Source organism: Drosophila takahashii, chromosome 2L (assembly GCF_030179915.1).
Source record: "Drosophila takahashii strain IR98-3 E-12201 chromosome 2L, DtakHiC1v2, whole genome shotgun sequence".
Classification (NCBI taxonomy): Eukaryota; Metazoa; Arthropoda; class Insecta; order Diptera; family Drosophilidae; genus Drosophila; species Drosophila takahashii.
Window position 1 is genome coordinate 16,795,495 of NC_091678.1, and position 18,686 is coordinate 16,814,180.

At 42.8% G+C, this 18,686-nt stretch overlaps 3 protein-coding genes across 8 annotated transcripts; all 3 read left to right on the forward strand.

Moving 5' to 3' along the window:
- The first annotated feature begins 235 nt into the window (after nt 1–235).
- On the forward strand, nt 236–5,279 carry LOC108068258 (annulin-like). Its single transcript, XM_044394985.1, has 4 exons — nt 236–293; nt 870–2,824; nt 2,883–2,995; nt 5,180–5,279. Exons 1-4 carry the CDS (start codon nt 236–238, stop codon nt 5,277–5,279), a joined length of 2,226 nt encoding a protein of 741 aa, XP_044250920.1.
- Nucleotides 5,280–6,854: 1,575 nt separating this feature from the next.
- On the forward strand, nt 6,855–7,520 carry baf (barrier to autointegration factor). Its single transcript, XM_017157740.3, has 2 exons — nt 6,855–7,086; nt 7,168–7,520. Exons 1-2 carry the CDS (start codon nt 6,961–6,963, stop codon nt 7,312–7,314), a joined length of 273 nt encoding a protein of 90 aa, XP_017013229.1. The 5' UTR covers nt 6,855–6,960; the 3' UTR covers nt 7,315–7,520.
- Nucleotides 7,521–8,427: 907 nt separating this feature from the next.
- Nucleotides 8,428–18,664, forward strand: Cka (Connector of kinase to AP-1). Of its 6 annotated transcripts, none has more exons than XM_044395270.2 (5): nt 8,428–8,560; nt 9,747–10,361; nt 14,167–14,644; nt 14,702–14,920; nt 15,156–15,247. In XM_044395270.2, exons 2-5 carry the CDS (start codon nt 9,948–9,950, stop codon nt 15,230–15,232), a joined length of 1,188 nt encoding a protein of 395 aa, XP_044251205.1. In that variant the 5' UTR covers nt 8,428–8,560; nt 9,747–9,947; the 3' UTR covers nt 15,233–15,247. The 6 variants fall into 6 exon arrangements, with proteins under 6 accessions (XP_044251205.1, XP_017013265.2, XP_017013267.2 ...); XM_017157776.3 differs by lacking the exon at nt 15,156–15,247 and adding an exon at nt 15,806–18,664 and having other exon boundaries at nt 8,429–8,560; XM_017157778.3 differs by lacking the exon at nt 15,156–15,247 and adding an exon at nt 15,806–18,664 and having other exon boundaries at nt 8,429–8,560; nt 14,726–14,920.
- The last annotated feature ends 22 nt before the right edge of the window (nt 18,665–18,686 follow it).

Sequence of the window (18,686 nt, forward strand, 5' to 3'; positions counted from 1 at the left end):
TTTGAACGATAAGTATTCCATAAGTCATCAATCATTTCCGACGAATATTAGTAATGTTATTTTTTTAACATTATAACCATTGTTCTTAAGATAAGTAGTATAAATATAAGTCCACCACGAGTTTCCTCAAATATTAGTGGTGATCACAGCTTCGTGGTGTTAGCTTCGAGTGGTTCCAGCTTAAAATCTTCTTTGTTTAATTGTGTCGCTATTGCTTACTTCCCATAAGAATAAAATGTGGAATAGTTTGTCGCGTCCTTACCTCCGCACTCGATCTTCATCAGATCATGAAGGTATGTCTAAGAAGTTTAAAAGAGGATAATCCACTTCTGACATTTTAAAAGTTAAGCATCACATATGTAAATACCCGTGAAAATTAAATTATTAGTCACTTGATGCTTTCTCTTATACATTTTTCAGTTTAAATTTAAATTATACAACTGGTTTGGATAGGCTCAATGAAAGTGTCCCCTATTGAGTAGCTTGTAGTTTGTTTGATTAAAATCGTTGAGTCAGTGCACTAAGTGCTAAAATAAATCTACACTGAAATGCAATGAAAAATTTAAAATTAATTTCAGCATATTGAATTCAAAGTTTTTTATTACACATTTAAATTAAACATAGTAAAGTAAATTTTAATACAATCCATATTAAACTGCTGGATTGAATTTGAAATTATTTTAACTAAGGAAGAAAATCTTTAAATAATTTAATTTTATTTTAACTAACTATTTCTGCAATGTTAAAATGTTAATTTTTGAAAAGGAAGCTGAAAACTTATAAGATGCCTTATAGATAGATACTCGAGTTCTAAGATTCACTAAAATTTTTGTCGGGAATTTATTAACACTTCGTTTTTGAATTAACAGATGACTCAAGCTCAGAGGAGTTAAGCATTCTGGAAGTAGATCTCTGCCTGGAGGACAATCATGTTAGGCATCACACAAAATATTTCAATGCGGCGTTTGAAGAGGAAGCGCTCATCGTGAGGAGAGGAGATCCCTTCGAGGTACAGATCCATTTCAACCGAGACTACGACCCCAGCCAGGATAACATCAACTTCACATTCACTGTGGCGGATGCTATCAAGCCGAGCGCGGGAAACAGAACCCTCAATGTTCTATCCCCCAATGATACCATAGATGATTTGGGGGAACCGACGGAATGGGGCGCAGGCATTAAATCGTATGATGGTCAAGTGCTCACCGTGCTGATTAAACCGCCATCCAACTGTCCTGTGACGGTGTGGAAACTGGACATCGACACCGAGCTAGGAGATAGTTATCCCCTTACACTGCCCATTTATGTGCTCTTCAATCCCTGGTGTCCGGATGACCAGGTCTATCTGGAGGATCGTGACCAACGCAAGGAGTATGTGTTAAACGATACAACTCTTATTTGGACGGGATCCTACAAAAGCCTATCTTCCATGCCTTGGAAAGTCGGACAATATGAACGTGACGTGCTGGAGTGCAGCTTGAAGGTCTTGGGAACTGTGGGTAAGGTCAAACCTGCCTTCAGAGGTGATCCCGTAAAAGTTGCTCGTGCCTTGTCCGCTCTGGTAAACCAGAATGATGAAGAAGGAATCCTGGTGGGAAAGTGGGCCAAGCATTTCCCGGATGGGGTTCCTCCAACGAAGTGGACCGGTTCAACTGAAATCCTTCGAGAATTTTACGAAACCAAAAAACCGGTGAAGTATGCCCAGTGCTGGGTTTTCGGCGGTGTCCTGGCTACCATCGCCAGGAGTCTGGGAATTCCGGCTAGGATCATCACCTGCTTCTCTCCTGCCCATGATTCCGATTCCTCTTTGACCATGGATATTTTCGTGGACAAGAACAACAAGAAATTGGACCATAAAGACTCCATTTGGAACTTTCATGTGTGGAACGAACTGTGGATGCAGCGACCGGATTTGGGAGAGGGTCAGTATGGTAACTTCGATGGGTGGCAGGTGGTGGATGGCACTCCGCAGGAGAAATCCGATGAAATGTATCGACTGGGTCCCGCACCCGTTTCGGCTGTAAAAAATGGTGAGATCCAAACGCCTTTTGATACCCCATTTGTCTTTGCTGAGGTGAATGCGGATATCCTCACTTGGCGCTCCTATGGTGACGGAAAACCAAAGAAGCTCCTCTCGTGGGATACCCAGAGCGTAGGTAAAAATATTAGCACAAAGGCTGTTCTGGAATGGAAAAGGGAAGACGTTACCGATAGCTACAAATATGCCGAGAATACCATGAGAGAAAGGAGCACCATGATGAAGGCCCTCGAGCAAACCCGTCACAACTTTAGTAAGCTCTATCTCAATAAGCAGGTCAACGACATTCAGTTGGAATTGGAACTAGACCACGAGGTTACGATCGGAAAGGACTTCAGTGTGCAGCTTAAGATTACCAATAGGAGTGAAAGTCGTTCTTACGTGGTAAGTGGTATAATCCAATGCGATGCCATTCTGTACAACGGAAGGGATGCAGAGGAAGTCAAGACCATTGAGTACGACCTGGAACTACAGCCCGATGGCAGCGACTACGCTAGCATGGAGGTCACCTTTGATGAGTATTTCGACATGATGTCCTCAAATGCATCCTTCCGCATTTCCGCAACCGCCACGGTAGAGGGAACCGACCTCGATTGCTACGACGAGGATAATCTTTCGCTTCGCAAACCAACTATTATGATCCAGTTGGAAGAGGTGGAGGAAGAGGAGGGAGAGAGGAGAATGATGGATGTGACCATGAGCCTCGAGAATCCGCTGCCCATTCCCTTGACCAAGGGTATGTTTATCGTGGAGGGACCGGGCATCGAGAAGCCTCTCAAGTTCAAGGTGGGTTGCCACAGATAGAAAGTAAAGAAAAAACTCATAAACATTTTGCTTCTTACAGGTTGGCGAAACCCCAGTGGGTGGCGAGGCAAGAGCCTCCTTTGAATACACTCCTCGGTATGCCAGGCGTGGCACAATTGTGGTGCGGTTCGACTCCGAAGAGCTAGAGGATGTGTTTGGCAGCGAGGAATATGATGTTCGCTCTTAGAAACTGCAAAGGCAGATTGGAAGATCCACTTCCCCGAATCAACTTCAGTTGCATATTGTATTTCTTGTAATAATATTAATAATAAATATTCATGATTGATTATTTCTATTCTATAAAAGAAGAATGGTTAGTTGCTCCAGATATCATCGATTCCCAAGGCATAGCTCGGTTTGTTGGCCGTTTTTACGAAGAATATCCCCCGAGCATCTCGGGGAACGGGATCACCCATCAGTATTTTGCCGCCTGTACAGTTCTTGCCCTTGAGTTCATCTAGTCCAGAGCAGGGAGTACCATAAAAACCTTTTGGGGAGTTAATGGATTCTGCATAATATTCGTACGAGCGTCCATGACTGCAACCAGCTAGGAATGGTAGCAATAGTTACATAAATTCAAACGAAGCTTACCACTTTGAATACTCACTGAAAATCTGTGAAAGCTCCTTGCAACCAGGCTGCGGTGGTCCTCCGCCATTTGGATAAAAATCCACCATACCTATCGGCTTTCTGAATCCCAAGTAACCAGCACAACTGTGAATAACATCCACAAAGTTGGCGTCCGTATCGTCCAGGTGATTCTCGGGGCCTATGCAATCCTCGAAAGCGGGACGCGCAGGATCCAGGCCCGTTATACGATTAACTCTGTATTTGGTGTACGATCCTGCATAGCCCATTATGTGGGCGCCCAGGCTGTGGCCAATGAGGTGGATCCTATTCGGATCCGCATCCTTCTCCTCCACCAGCAGATCAATCAGCTTGGCCACCGCCCTGCCCACCTGCACCGTATATCGAGCCGGGGTCAGGTAGTAGATATTATCCGCCTGATCCTTCCAGTTGATGGCAAAGACATTGACTTGACCACGTTCGATGTAGGCCCCGCGTATCGACTGGATCGAGTTGCTCATGGTGCTGGACTTCCAGCCGTGCACTAGGATCTTTGTGTCCAGGTCGGGATTAAACTTTTCGGCCATCTCCTGCCAGGTGTCTCGCTTGTGGCGTTGCGGAAACTCAAAGTTGTTGTCATCTATCCAGAAATCTGCGCTAGAACTGGACTCACTGCAAAGAGGTGGAATGAAATTGCATTATTATAAAAAAAGATAAATTTTAAAAAACCTAGGGATTTTATTTAAGTTGTATAGAATTATTTTTTTATCAGCAAATATTCACCAAAATCAGATGTTATATTTTTGTATTTTTTTTTAATATTTTTAAATGATTGAAATAAAATTAAAAGTTTTTCAAAATTAAGCATTTTGTTATTAAGAAAACCGAAGTTAAATTAAATAATATAAAATCTGCGCTAGAACTGGACTCACTGCAAAGAAGTGGACTAAAATTGCAAAAAAAAAGATAAAATTTAAAAAACCTAGAAGTTTTATTTAAGTTGTATAGATATTTTTTCTTTGAAGAGTAATTTTTTTATCAGAAAATATTTACCAAAATTGGACGTTATATTTTTTTATTTTTTTTTTTTTAATATTTTTAAATGATTGATATAATGTTTAAAAATTAAGCATTTTGTTATTAAGAAACCCAAATTTAAATTAAATAATATAAACAAGAGAGAACGCTATAGTCGGGTTGTTGTCCCGACTATCTAATACCCGTCACTCAGCTAAAGGGAGTGCGAACGCTGTGTCGGGTTGGTGTCCCGACTAATAATCGTAACTCAGCTAAAGGGAGTGCGAGGGAGATAGATATATAATTTTTGATTGCGTATAACTTTTTAATGAATGGTCCGATTTAAAAAATGTCTTCTACATTTCGATAGGTATAAATATACACAACAAAATTGCATTTATACTTTTCGGAAATCTTTAAAGATGTGGGCGCAGGACCCATTTTAAAATCGTTAGTGGGCGATTGTGGGCGTTAGAGGGGGCGTGGCGCTCGGCTAAAATAAACTTGCGCTGCGTAGGAAGCCAAAGAATATGTGGGGGAAATCTCAACCTTCTAGCTTTTGTAGTTTCTGAGATCTCAGCGTTCATACAGACGGGCAGACGGACAGACAGACAGACGGACAGACGGACATGGCTAGATCGACTCGGCTAGTGACCCTGATCAAGAATATATATACTTTATGGGGTCGGAAACGCTTCCTTCTAGCTGTTACATACTTTTGCACGAATCTAGTATACCCTTTTACTCTACGAGTAACGGGTATAAATATGTGTTTACCCACCTTCCATATAGTTCAAACTTGATGAGCTGGGGGAGATTGATGCGATTTTCGGGCGGCGGTTCCACCAAATAGGCCACCTCCGGCTTACCCTGGCCATTGGGCATATAAATCCAGGTCTTGTTGTAATCCTCCTGGTTCAGAGCCACCTCACCACGAATGCCAACTGAAAGAGAAGGTGTGGATTCCGGGATTAGTAATAAAACTATATTGATTTCAATCCGCTTTACAGAGGAGTAGCACGGGTCGAACCACCTGGGCGAGGGCGGCGAAGCCGGTGATGAGCCACTGAACAACCACAAATGTGGTGGAGACCTCGTTGCGACAAGGATTTATCACATTGCAGATGCAGGCCAGCGCATTCGAGGACATCTTGACCAGCTAAACGACGATCTTCGACTGATCGGACGCCGGACTCCGACGATGACCCAAGACCCAAGATCAGAGCTCCCAGCTTCCAGATCCAAGCTCATTAAGGCGGCTGACGCATTAGTAATCCTCGAAACCGGTTTCGACCCAGCAATTAATTCTTGGCCTGGAGCGTTTTAATTACTCAGCATCAATGCGATGTGTGTGCGCGAATCTCGGTCAGCCGCGAAGTCGATGGAGACAAAGCCAGATACTCGTGTATATCCGATTCCCCGTAACTCACCCATCATCCAATTAAGGGCCAAGCCGCAGAGCCAGCAAAGCGCCAACATCTTGGCGGCAAATTAGACTTCACTGTGCCACGGGGCTCGAAATCGTGGATTTTATAGCGGGTGATAAGCTAGAACAGGGCTAGGTGTCAATCAAGACTGGAGTTTCGGACGGACTACTTCCCATGTTGAAGCTTCGGTTGGGAGGTTCTTATCACTCACGCTCAGCTGGATGTCCAAAGCGCGGCGCTGGTAAATTGGGTTAAGCCCAGTTGGTGCATACTAATCACAGGTGCATTGATTGCCAACTGGAGCAATCTATGTCTTTCGGAATATTTTATATGCAACCGTATATTTAAATTTATTTATGGGTTTCTTCATTTCCCATTTTAATTACCATTTAGTGACTAATGATCTTATTTTTAAAATTTAACTTTAAAAATAAAAAATGAAATTACTAATATATGAGTAACTATTTTAGGAAGTTCAAAGGGTAAATATTTGTTTCCTATTTTTATTCTCAATATAGGAAATCATTAAAAAAATCTTTAAAAAAGTGTTTTTAATGTTTTTTTTTTTGTAAATAAATCATGTATTTACGTATAAGACCGTCTGAATTTGTGGTTCATCCACTTAAACACATTAATTAATACATTTATTAATTTAAAACTAACTAAATTTTTTTACATTTTTGAATTCGGATAAGCCGTTCACCCGGAATCGTGACCACCGCAAGGCATTTGACATAAATAGAGGTTCGGTAGTTTGGCTATACCTTCGTTATATTTATTTATATATTAAATTTCCTAATTTAAAAATAAATTTGATCATTTTTTTTGAAAACATTGAAATGATCAACATGAAAACATTTTTTTCGTTGGCAGAAGTGAACAGTTTTTTTTTGCATTCTGGTAACTGGTTTGAGTCTTTGCTGTATTTTACATGTTGCGGTATGTGTCTAAATAATATTGGTATGTCTAAGCATTTGCGGTATTTTATTGAGATGGTCGTAACGGTCACATTGTTAGTACGTCACTTTTAGAAACGCCGCGAATTTTTTGTCATTGAAATTTTGCACTGGAATTTCGCAACGCGCACAAAGGAAACAAACAGCAAATATGTCGGGCACTTCGCAAAAATACAGGAACTTTGTGGCGGAGCCGATGGGCAACAAGTCGGTGACGGAGCTGGCCGGAATCGGCGAAACCCTCGGCGGACGCTTGACGGAAGCTGGATTCGACAAGGTGCGTGTGTAAATACGATGACGCCATGTGCGCAAATAAACAATGCGGAGTGTTTATAATTATATTCTTTCAACACCGCAGGCATACACTGTTTTGGGCCAGTACCTGGTGCTGAAGAAGGACGAGGAGCTGTTCAAGGACTGGATGAAGGAGGTGTGCCACGCGAGCTCCAAGCAGGCGTCCGATTGCTACAACTGCCTGAATGACTGGTGCGAGGAGTTCTTGTAAGGGATGTGATCGCGGAATCCGAGTGTTTCGATCAAAAGGCATATGCTCACGGCACAGACAAATAACCTATGTTCCCCGTCAAGCTAAGTGGGCCAATCCCTAAGCTAAGCATTTGTCGTATTCATGTTCATATCACTGTTAGTTTGTAGTTAATATGTAATTTAATGTCCATCCGAAATAAATGTACAGCCATGTAAAACATCCAACGCGGGGCGGTGGTTTTCTGAGGAAGTACAGTAGGTATAAAGGGTTTTAATTGAACAGCAGGATGTGACATAGTCGCCCTCTCGCCGGAACATCGGCTTTATTTTGATTTACTTGACTACTGATAGTTAAGTAAGTGATACTGTGTCTTCTGCTAAACGACAATGCATTCCTACGTCGTAAGAACATACAGATAAAAAAGGCGAACAATTGTAAGGAATTTGACCGATAAAGAACGCTCAATATAAGCCAGCAGCTATGTATCAAGAAAAGGTAGCGTATAATAATCATGTTGAAAGAATTAATGAATCATGATCAGTGATCATGCGAGGTTAACATATCTATTATAAGAAATCCATCAGTGATCTGGATAATTAATTGCACTGTAGCGATATCTTTCTAGTAGGCGGAGACCGGAGACTTAACATTCAGATAACAGGGGCTGTAAACGCGTATACATTATTAAGCTAATGCACAACCCAAAGTTAGCAAATACACCCTCCAATCAGTGACAATCTCCGTACTCTTCGACTATTCGATAAATCACCTGTGAAATTTCAAGATATCTTGATGGTATCGAATAAAATTTCTTTGTGTCTTTTCTTCTCTTCTTGTAATTACAATAAAAGTAGTGTGTGGGGTCAAAGAAATTATTATTAAAAATACAATTTCCATTTTGAAAAGTAGAAACAAGGTGTCATTCAGCAGAAATTTTAAAAATTCAAATAAAGGCGCGACAGTGCCCTATTAGTATTATCGATAGAAAACCGATCCCACAACATGGTTATAACTTGACTAGTACTAGTTTTTAATATAAAATAACGGAAATATCATAACCAAAATACATCTTCATGCGATATTTCGGCCCAAAAAATATCGGGATGGTATTTCTTGAAGGAAAAATATCGATATATTGATGTTCTGATATTTTTCCGACATCCCTAGTTTCAGCTCTAAGAATTACATTACGCGTGAATACCATACCAATGAAAATCAAGAGGAAAATTGCAAAATACAGCCAAGCGGTGCAGTAAAGCGCAAAGTAAGCGACGCAAGGCGGCCATGCAACGCCAACGCGGTCGAAAATCATAAAATAACACACGCCAAATTCAGCAAAGTGAAATTAACTCGGCTGTGGCGTATGCGTACGCTTGTGCCTGTGTGTGTGTGTTTTTCTTTGTATATAGACTCGCAGAGCGAGACGGCCGTATACGAGGGCCCAGACGGAACGGCAGGTGCGCGAGTGCGAGCGAGACGAATGCTGTGCGGGCGCTGCAACTCTGTGTGTTATTTCAGAGTTCCAGGCCAAACATTCTGATGTGCGGCCGAATCGAATCGACTTTTTGTGTGCAACGCCGCCCCAGCGTTGTTCGCCTTAATTAATTAGTAATTGCAAACGGGCACAATTATGCACCAAATTACGGCCTAATCTAATTGCCCGGGTTCCGCTCTCTTCCTCTTCCCCACCTCGACTTTCGTCTGCTCCTCTTCTCGCACACAATACGGTGAATCGGGCGAAAAGTGTAGCAACAACGTTTCCTTGGAAAAAGCTGTAAATAGTAAACAAAATTGTCAAGTAAACGAGCAGAAGCTATTAAATAAGGTTCCAGTTCATTGGCAGCGGCTGCCCAGGAAGCGAAAAGCGAATACGCAGTACAACCCATTGCTGGACAGCTAGAAAAAGTTAAAAAATAATTAAACAAAAAAAAAAGAAAGAGGAAAAGTAAGAACCCCATCGAAATCCCCATCGTGTGCGTGGTTGTGTGTGTGCCATTCAAATTTCCCTGCGATTTGGTGAGTGTGTGCGTGCGTGTGTGTGTCAGTTTAATTTTCCTACCAATTTTCGCCATTTGGAAAGTGTGGAATATACAATTGTTAAAACTCCCAACTCCTGCGTTACATCAGCTGTTTCACCGCTTTTTGTGCTATAATTTACGCTTTTTCCAAGCGCCGTTGGCAACACTAGAGAGTAAAAGAGAGTCGCGTGTACCGTAAAGAGAGTTGCGAACGAGAGCGGGGCGGTGGGGGTGGGGGCGGTTCCGGTGCGAGAGAGCGTAGTAGTAGTACATAGAGAGGGTGCGAGCGAGAGGGAGGCAACCAGCAGCGAGTGTCCTGTGGTTGCCTCCTCCCCCTTCTCCCCTTTCTCGGAAAATTCAATGACCTCATTTGTCTCATGTACGGAACTTTGCTTTTCTATCCCAAACCAAAAAAAAAAAAACACGAAACAGGACCAACCGTAAGACCAGCGAGCAAACAAGTTCGAGAGAGCAAAAAAAAAAACAAAGGACTTTGCACTGGGCACCCGGAGGCAGACAGCTGGCAAGCCACGATTAAAAGGATCTGGAGAGAGCAGGAGCAGCGGGAGAACAGGATCAGGAGCAGCTACAACACCCGGCCGACAGCACAGCCACTGAGAGCGACGTGAACCAATGGGCACCAACTCGGGAGCCACCGCTGGCATCAACAACAAGCCGGTTGGCGGTGCGGCAGGAGCCGGCGTCCTTGGCGGAGGCGGCGGAGTGGGCGGTGCCAACTCCTCGATCGGCGGCGTCCTGTCCAACAGCTTGGGCGGCGGCGGCGGCGGCAGTGGCGGTCTGAGCATCAGCGGTCTCAACGCTGGTGGACAGAACGCCAATGTGGGCGGCCTGGTCGGCGGCGGCGGCGGCATGGGCAACGTGGGCGGCGACGACGGCGGCAACGGGATGATCGGCGGCGGACCAAACAACCAGCAGGCTACGACGCCCCAGTACACAATACCGGGCATCTTGCACTTTATCCAGCACGAGTGGTCGCGCTTCGAGCTGGAGCGTTCACAGTGGGACGTGGACAGGGCCGAATTGCAGGTGAGTGGTCTTCCAAGCGATTCTCCCTCTAAAACTAGTTTTCTTTGCTGGCAGAAAATAATCTGTAAATATTTTCCTTTAAGAATTTTGCTAATACTCTAGAGCAGCGTCGGCAGGGTCCTATTAAGTGAGCATAGGGAATTGTTCTGCCCATCATCTGCTTCTTACGTATACTATAGAACAGCGGAAATTTACTCGATTTTCCTCGATAGACCGCGATTTCTTAGAAAGTTACTCTCCTCTACAGTATTATCAGAATTTTTTAGTATCTCAAATATTAATTTAGATTTTTATTTTCTAACCTGTACTTAAGTTTTCTTTAAAAAAGCTTGTCATTAGACTATTGATTTAAAAAGGAACAGGGCTGACTCAAAGCAGAATGAAATATATTTTACAAATAACACCTTAGTACTACACACGAAATCGTAGATACAAAATCAATTTGGCAAGCATGTTTTTTAAGTCAGTCGAAGGGTTAAAAGGTCCTTGTTTATCGACAGCGAGAGCTTACTTTCCATTTCAATGATTTTTCGAGGCGCTAATGCATGAACATGCAAGGAAAACGGCCAAGAGGAGCCCCACAGGGTTGGCTGTCTGCATGCAAGCGAATCGAGTTGAGCAATTGCCGTAATCGAATTCATGCTCTGTTTGTCGCAGACGGCAAACGATTCCCCAAAAAAAAGCCTTTACCCCAAAAAAAAAAAAATTGTACCCGCAGGGAGGATGATTTTAACTCATCAGGAGAGATGATCCATCCCCCTCCGTCACTCCGTCGTCAGTGTCAATGTCGACCCACGCCCTATCGCTTTCACCTGTCAAGCGGCCCGATAACGACCGGTATCGATAACGAGACACCCCCCACCACCCTCTGCTAACAATCCGTTACGGTCTAAATGCAACGTGACATTCAAATCTCTCTCCCTGCTTTGCATCAAGTGGAAAATGGCATGGCAAAAAGACAAAAAGCAAAAAAAAAAAACGAGTTAACAACGCACATTTGTCGCCGCGATTTATGAACCTGTTCGCCTCGTTTGGCGTTTTGGCCAAAATGAACCGGGTTCGGGTGGGCAGAGGCGACGCCATCTTAGCTGGGTCTGTTTCACCAGTCGTGGATTCGTTCCCTGCCTGCATCTATTTATATTTCCCATCCTCACCGCACAGCACAGCTCTTTGTGTGTCAGTGTCGACTGCTGCGAATGCAACGTCCTTGTCTCTATGAATCTCTGTTTCCCCGGTCTTCCCATGAATGCATCCACTTCCACTTCCACTTCCTACTCGGCCGGCTTTTCCTGCTGTCGCGTCTGTCAGGCAATTAACTTGCACAGTGGTCAGATTCTACTTATTTTAAGCACGCTTTTAATAACCTTATCAACCTTATGAAAATGTTTTTGGTAATACCTACCTGTATATCAAAAATTATACAACCGTTGTAGGTTGTATTTTTAAGAACGCAAGAGAACACTTTTTTAAAAACATTTTTCAAAAGTTTCACATAATTTTATTTCCTTGTCGTTTTTCATTCTGTTGTGAAATACCAAATATGGAAAACAACCCCTACAATAATGTCCATAAATAAACCAAATATAAATTGTTAAATAATTATTTTAGAATTTGCTCTTCATTTATTTCTAAAAATACATTTTAAAATAATATTAAACACTTTAAAAGGAATTACATTACCAAATACATTTTTGGATATTCTCTTGTCATTCTGCCAACACTGTAAGCAAAAAAGACGCGACAGCTGCTAATATATTTTCAATCAGTTTGCCATCGCAATTGTGTGCGAATGCATTTACAGATTAGAAAAACCAACGCCGCTGGCACTTGTCGTATTAATAATTCTATTTATACGCCCATGTGTGCAATATAGGCATTTCCCTGCCGTATTATGCAATGAATAATTCCAAGCCCAAGAGTTGGCTCTTTTGTTATAATGCGTTCCTGAGAATTGTAAATCAAAATCTTCTGGCTTCTCTGGGGCAATTAAGTTACAAATGCGCATTTGTCATGGCATTCGTAATTTCTAATTGCGGATACATGGCGAATATAAAAACTAGTTGCATGACGCGAAGCGATTTGTGAAGAGCCTGCTGCTCAAAAGGCGTTGGCGTGTGTTACCTGGCCCTTTTGGCTCCATCGCCCATCTATTCCGAATATCCGCAATATTAGCGCTGGTTTTAATTAGCCAGCTTAAGGAGCCAAACGAAATGCCATTGTGCGGTAATTTAAATGCACAACATGTTTCCATTAGCAGCAGCAGCGCAAAAGAGTGTCGATCCCGCTCGCACTCCCTGATTTGTGTTACTATTAGCATGGGCGAATTGTTATTGTTGTTAGTTCTGGTTCTGTGCTTGCCTCATTTACAACTGCTTCCAAAAAAGTAGGAATTTTGCAATTAAAATACTTGTTAGCACGAACGATAAGTACATGAGAAATTCCAAAATAGTTATTTTAGCACATAGTTTTTTTATTATTATCTACGCTTATTCATCAGAATTATTTAAGGAAAATAAATAATTAAAACTTTTAACTAATAGTAAAAAAATCATTTTATAAGACTAGTCCAACGAAATCGAAAAGAAATGAAAAGCAAAAATGATTTGTAAATTAGGAATCCTACTTCGAAATAGAATTTTCTATTTCTCGATTAACCAGAGAATAAATAAATATTTCTCGATATTTTATTTGTGCTTTCCCTTCAAACCATCGATATTATCGAAAAGATATTGTCAAAATATCGAAAGTATCGATCATTTTCAAGCTCTAATATGGAATTCTGTTTTAAAATTCTGGAGACAATAACATTGGTTTAAAATGTATAAAAATCAATAGACATAAAACTATTCAGGTGACCTCAAATGTGGGAGCGTGGGTGCCGCCCAATTCCCCTCTTTTGTGTTTTTTTGCAGGGGTCGTCGTCATAGTTGTGGCACGGAAGAGGGAGGAAGCAGAAAAAGCAAAAGTTTCATTCCTTTACGCACCTTGCAGCACCGCAGCAACTATGTCAGGTGCAATGCCTGCCCCGCGGATCCATCCACCCCCTGGATTTTTCCTCCAAATGCTCAGCGAATTGCGCAGTCATAACTGCAGTCTGTTGCTACGCTTGCTGAATGAACACGAAATGGGTGGAACGAGGGGGTGGGGTGGAAAACTCGGGGTACATTGCAGTTTTTACGCATTTCGTTTAATTGAACAGACAGCTAGCTTAGATGTACCACCCGTACTCCCCACTCACCCGAAGTTGTCCCTCTAGATAATTGTGCCAGTTGCAGTTTTTCTTTTTGTATTACTATTAATTGAATTTAATTGTGTTTCGTTGGCCTGACGCAGCGGAGCGTCAATTATGCTCCGCAGCAAACAAACAAACGCAATTGGATTGCAACGGCAGGAAAAAGAGGGACAAAGCCATATGGGAAAGTTTAAACCAGCAGTATTAATTAATTTTCTATAATGCTTTCCACTTGGGATTAATTACACACATTATCTAGATATTTGTACAATGGTCACTAGTATTTTACAATTTTCACTTTTTATTTTTATCATTTTTGAATTGAAATATAAATTGATATTCTGAAATGGTCATTAAAAATTATACTTTAAAAAGTAATTTTTCTGGATTTCAGTCAATGTAAATATGATACTAAATAGTCTTGGTCTATTGTCAATACAAACTATTGATATTCTTATATAAGATTAAATTAATTTTGATTTAAGAGGAGTCAGTAAATAAATCTATTTCTTGCCTCAAATCTTAATGCATTTATATCCAATGTTAAGTAATCAATCTTATCCTATTTTACAGGCTCGCATCGCAATGCTCCTCGGAGAGCGCAAGTGCTTGGAGAGTCTCAAATCGGACCTGACGCGCCGCATCAAGATGCTGGAGTACGCGCTGCGCCAGGAGCGGGCCAAGTTCTACCGGTTAAAATACGGCACCGATCCGCCGCAGCTGAACGAGTTCAAGCCGTCAAACGAGGACGCCGGACTGGCCGGAGAGGTGGCCACTGATTCGGAGGTGCCCTACAGCAGCGTTTCGAACACCACGTGGCGGCAGGGACGACAGATGCTGCGCCAGTATCTGGCCGAGATCGGCTACACAGACAACATCATCGATGTGCGCTCGAATCGGGTGCGCTCGATCCTCGGGCTGAACAACAATGCCGAGCACGACGGCAGCGGCGGCGGTCTGGGCGGCGGACTTGGCGGCGGCACTGGCGGCGAGAACCTGAGCCCAAACATCAACGGCAACGAGAGCAACAAGCGCGCGTCGGAGACGGAAGGTAGGTGATTGTGTTACGACCCCCTGTTGGGAGATTTGAATAATTTGCTCACATCAGGCCGTCATACTCCCGCTAAAAAAGTGCAACAATCGATCGATGAAATAATCGTGGACACCGAGGCGGCTGTGATGGCGAACTTTGAGTTCCTGGGCGCCACCGAAATGTCCGACGACGACGAGATATCCGACGACCTGGAGATGGTGGCCACCGATAATGATGACACGGACGTAAAGCTGGCCAAGCGCGCCAAGTCTGGCAAGGATATGCTCACTGAGGGTAGGTGTTGCTCCTGATAATTCCCGCAGCCTGCTACCTTCAGCCCTCTTCCCGCATGGGCCCGCCTCGCATTTATGTTTGCCAAATCGTAGCGATAACGAAATTAATTCGGTTTAGCTCCCAGCTCCTATATACTCCCATGTAGAAATCAATACTAGTTTATGGCCGGCTTCTTGTCTTACGCTTTTTGTTTCTGCTTCTGTTTCTTTGGCAACTCTATCTTCTACGCTCGTAGATCTTGAGGCCGATGTGGGAGAGCAGCTATTGAATGATATGAATCTCATGACCGAAGGTGCTTTTCAACAGATCTAACATGCTTTCGACTAGAATACAAATATGAAACACTCAACTGTCAAAGGAGTACCTAGAGAATGAAAAATCACAGATACTGTTTAATTTTGTATGCTTTTTTAGGAACTAGAACTACGATCAAAGTTACTTCTAAGTAGAGCTTGAGGAAATATCGACAGTTTGATATTTCTCGAATTATCGAATCGATATTGTCAAAATATCGAAAATATCGATAATTTGCAAAATGTTCTAATAAAAAAATTAATTCTTTAAAAATAAATTAAATCCAAAGTACGATCCTACGATCATAGTTACTTCTAAGTAGAACTTGATGAAATATCGAAAGTTTGCTATTTCTCGATATTTAATTTGTGTTTTTTCTTCAATATTGTCAAAATGTCGAACATATCGATCATATTCAAGCTCTGTTTGCAAAACGCTCTCATAAAAAGATTAATTCTTTAAAAATAAATGTAATCCAAAGTACTATTATTAAAAGTCAATACAATTAAAGCAGTATCTGTGGTTATTGGTACTCCTTGAAGAGTCGCACAATACATAAAGTACTTACAGTATTTTTTAATCTTCCCGCAGAGGTAGACGGCTCGTTGGGACTGGGCGAGCTGGCCCAGCTGACGGTGAATAACGAATCTGATGGAGCCTACGATGCAAACTCCAAGGACGGAACTGGCGGCAGTGCCGGCGGTGCTGGTTACCGCAAGACCTGGAACGCCAAGTACACGCTTCGCTCGCACTTTGACGGTGTGCGCTCACTTATTTTTCACCCAGAGGAGCCGGTGCTGATCACCGCCTCCGAGGATCACACACTGAAGCTGTGGAATCTGCAGAAGACGGTGCAGGCCAAGAAATCGGCCAGCTTGGATGTGGAGCCGCTGTATACTTTCCGCGCTCACACGGGTCCCGTTCTGTGCCTGGGCATGTCGTCCAGCGGCGAGACATGCTACTCAGGCGGCCTGGACGGCAACATCGAGTGCTGGCAGCTGCCGTCGCCGAACATCGATCCGTACGATTGCTACGATCCGAACGTGCACTCCGGCACTCTGGAGGGGCATACGGACGCCGTGTGGGGCCTTACCACCATGCAGAGCAACATTGTTTCATGCTCGGCAGATGGAACGGTTAAGCTGTGGTCGCCCTACAACAAGGAGCCGCTGCTGCGCACCTACACGGCCTCCGAGGCGGAGGGTGCGCCCTCCTCGGTGGACTTTGTGCGCAACGAGGTGGACCACATCGTGGTGGCCTACAACAGTGCCCACTGCATCGTGTACGACACGGAGACGGGCAAGCAGGTGGTGCGGCTGGAGGCGGCGCAGGAGATGTCCGGCAACACGGGGAAGTTCATCAACAAGGTGGTGTCGCACCCGACGCTACCCATCACGATCACCGCGCACGAGGACCGGCACATCCGCTTCTGGGACAACACCTCCGGCACTCTGGTGCACTCGATGGTGGCGCATTTAGAGCCGGTCACATCGCTGGCCGTCGATGCACACGGTCTGTACTTGCTTTCCGGCTCGCACGATTGCTCGATACGGCTGTGGAACCTGGACAATAAGACGTGCGTGCAGGAGATCACGGCGCACCGCAAGAAGTTCGACGAGAGCATATTCGATGTGGCCTTCCATGCCACAAAGCCGTACATCGCCAGTGCCGGGGCCGATGGCCTCGCCAAGGTGTTTGTCTAAGAAAGATTGCACCCCTTCCTGGCCACGTCATCGGATCGAACGAATTCAGAATTCGGTATCCAGAGTGCAGATGCAGAATCCACAGCCAGCAGCTCACAGCTAAGCGATTGCGAGTTCGAGTTAAATAATTATACATACATTATAAATATACTATACATTTAAATTTAATTATACTTCAACCGAGAACAACAACAACCAATTATGCATACAATAATAAGAGAGGAAAGAAACAACCACAAACTAACAAAACCAACATTAAAACCAATTGCTATAAAGTAAAACATAAAAAAAAGGAATAAATTCGAAATGAGAAACGGCATTTCGAGAAGAGCAACAGAGTCAAGTAACAGACGAGAGTCGCGTAATCTAGGAACGTAATTCTAAAGCAATGCATAAAACGGCATATAACCACAAATAAGTGCAACACATAAACATTATGTATTTGTTAAAAATAACACCGTAGCAATGAAAGAGTTTGATCTTGCTGTGAGTCTCTGAAAGTGCGGGACCAACTCAAGATCGACCCTCTTTTCGGTTCTAGTTGTAATAGCACTTGCACAGCGATAGTTTGCCTATAAATCAGTCGGACTTCCTGTACATTTTATATACATACACAAAACATATATATATATATATATACTTATTCTACGCCCATGGCAACTTGAGAACGGATCGTCTGGCCTCCCATATTCATAGGCACTCTCGCTGTGCAAGTGCCAGGACACGTTTCCTTCCCTGCAGAGCGACGCAGTGCACCCTGCAGCCGGAGGAAAGTGTGACGAAACATTTACGTAACGATGTAGACGATCAAATTCTGTAGACTAAGCAAGGCATATACATATAACCAACCATATAACCCGACCCCATATTAGCGAAAGAGCGAGAAAAATTGTAAATTAACATTAATTAGAGGACAGTCGAGGTGAGACTAGGATGAAGGCGGGTTTAATTATGTCGAGTAGCGAGTCGAAACGAAACCGAAACCGAAACCTTAACAAATTAGTACGTGCAGAATGCTTCTATAATTTCTATTGTCATTACCAAGGGAGTACGCAATGCTTGATGAACCACGACCATGTGAAGATGAGATATAAATAATAATTGCAGGCAAGCTATAAAATGTACGCTAAGCTATTTATTTAATTTATGCCTAGTATTAAACGAATGAAACAAAATGTTGGCGCCAATCGCTGATCCAATGGATTTCGTAGTTGAATATAAATTAGATTCGCTTACCCATGGATGCGTACTCGTAATTTTAATCAAGAAATCCACGTTGAATGATCAGATTTAGATATGTGACTTGAACGTGAAAGCCGAGCAACTCAATATTAGTTTTAGTATTACCAATTATTATTATTATTACGTGAAGCCTTTCACCGACACTCTCCACACACCTTTACACCCAAAACTTGATATTCGAAACCGATGAATCAGAATCAAAAACGATTGCGATCTGTGTACACCAAGCAAATCCTCTATTATTTTAATTACGTATTTTAATTTACGCCTTAGTTGTTACACTAAAGAACCCGAATCACCTTTTGGATCCCCCAGTGATCCAAAACTCTGATGAGCCGATGATAATGGTAATAATAATAGAGGTGGTTGACCAGCAAGCAACCACTCAGTTATATAGCAGATTTATACATTTACATATACATAAATCTATTGATTTCTAATTTTAACTGTAAATTTTTGATTTTTTATTACCATGTATTTTTATTTTAAATAAAGTTTTACAAAAGAAGCCGATTGACTTGCGTCTG

What these genes read in the sequence shown, in the direction of transcription:
- LOC108068258 (XM_044394985.1), top strand. Translation starts at nt 236, where the DNA reads ATGTGGAATAGTTTGTCGCGTCCTTACCTCCGCACTCGATCTTCATCA. An exon ending in AGAAGCCTCTCAAGTTCAAG is followed by an intron (nt 2,825 to 2,882) that starts GTGGGTTGCCAC and finishes TGCTTCTTACAG; the next exon opens with GTTGGCGAAACCCCAGTGGG. An exon ending in TCCGAAGAGCTAGAGGATGT is followed by an intron (nt 2,996 to 5,179) that starts GTTTGGCAGCGA and finishes TTACTCTACGAG; the next exon opens with TAACGGGTATAAATATGTGT.
- baf (XM_017157740.3), top strand. Translation starts at nt 6,961, where the DNA reads ATGTCGGGCACTTCGCAAAAATACAGGAACTTTGTGGCGGAGCCGATG. An exon ending in CGGAAGCTGGATTCGACAAG is followed by an intron (nt 7,087 to 7,167) that starts GTGCGTGTGTAA and finishes TCAACACCGCAG; the next exon opens with GCATACACTGTTTTGGGCCA.
- Cka (XM_017157776.3), top strand. Translation starts at nt 9,948, where the DNA reads ATGGGCACCAACTCGGGAGCCACCGCTGGCATCAACAACAAGCCGGTT. An exon ending in TGGACAGGGCCGAATTGCAG is followed by an intron (nt 10,362 to 14,166) that starts GTGAGTGGTCTT and finishes CCTATTTTACAG; the next exon opens with GCTCGCATCGCAATGCTCCT. An exon ending in CAAGGATATGCTCACTGAGG is followed by an intron (nt 14,921 to 15,805) that starts GTAGGTGTTGCT and finishes ATCTTCCCGCAG; the next exon opens with AGGTAGACGGCTCGTTGGGA.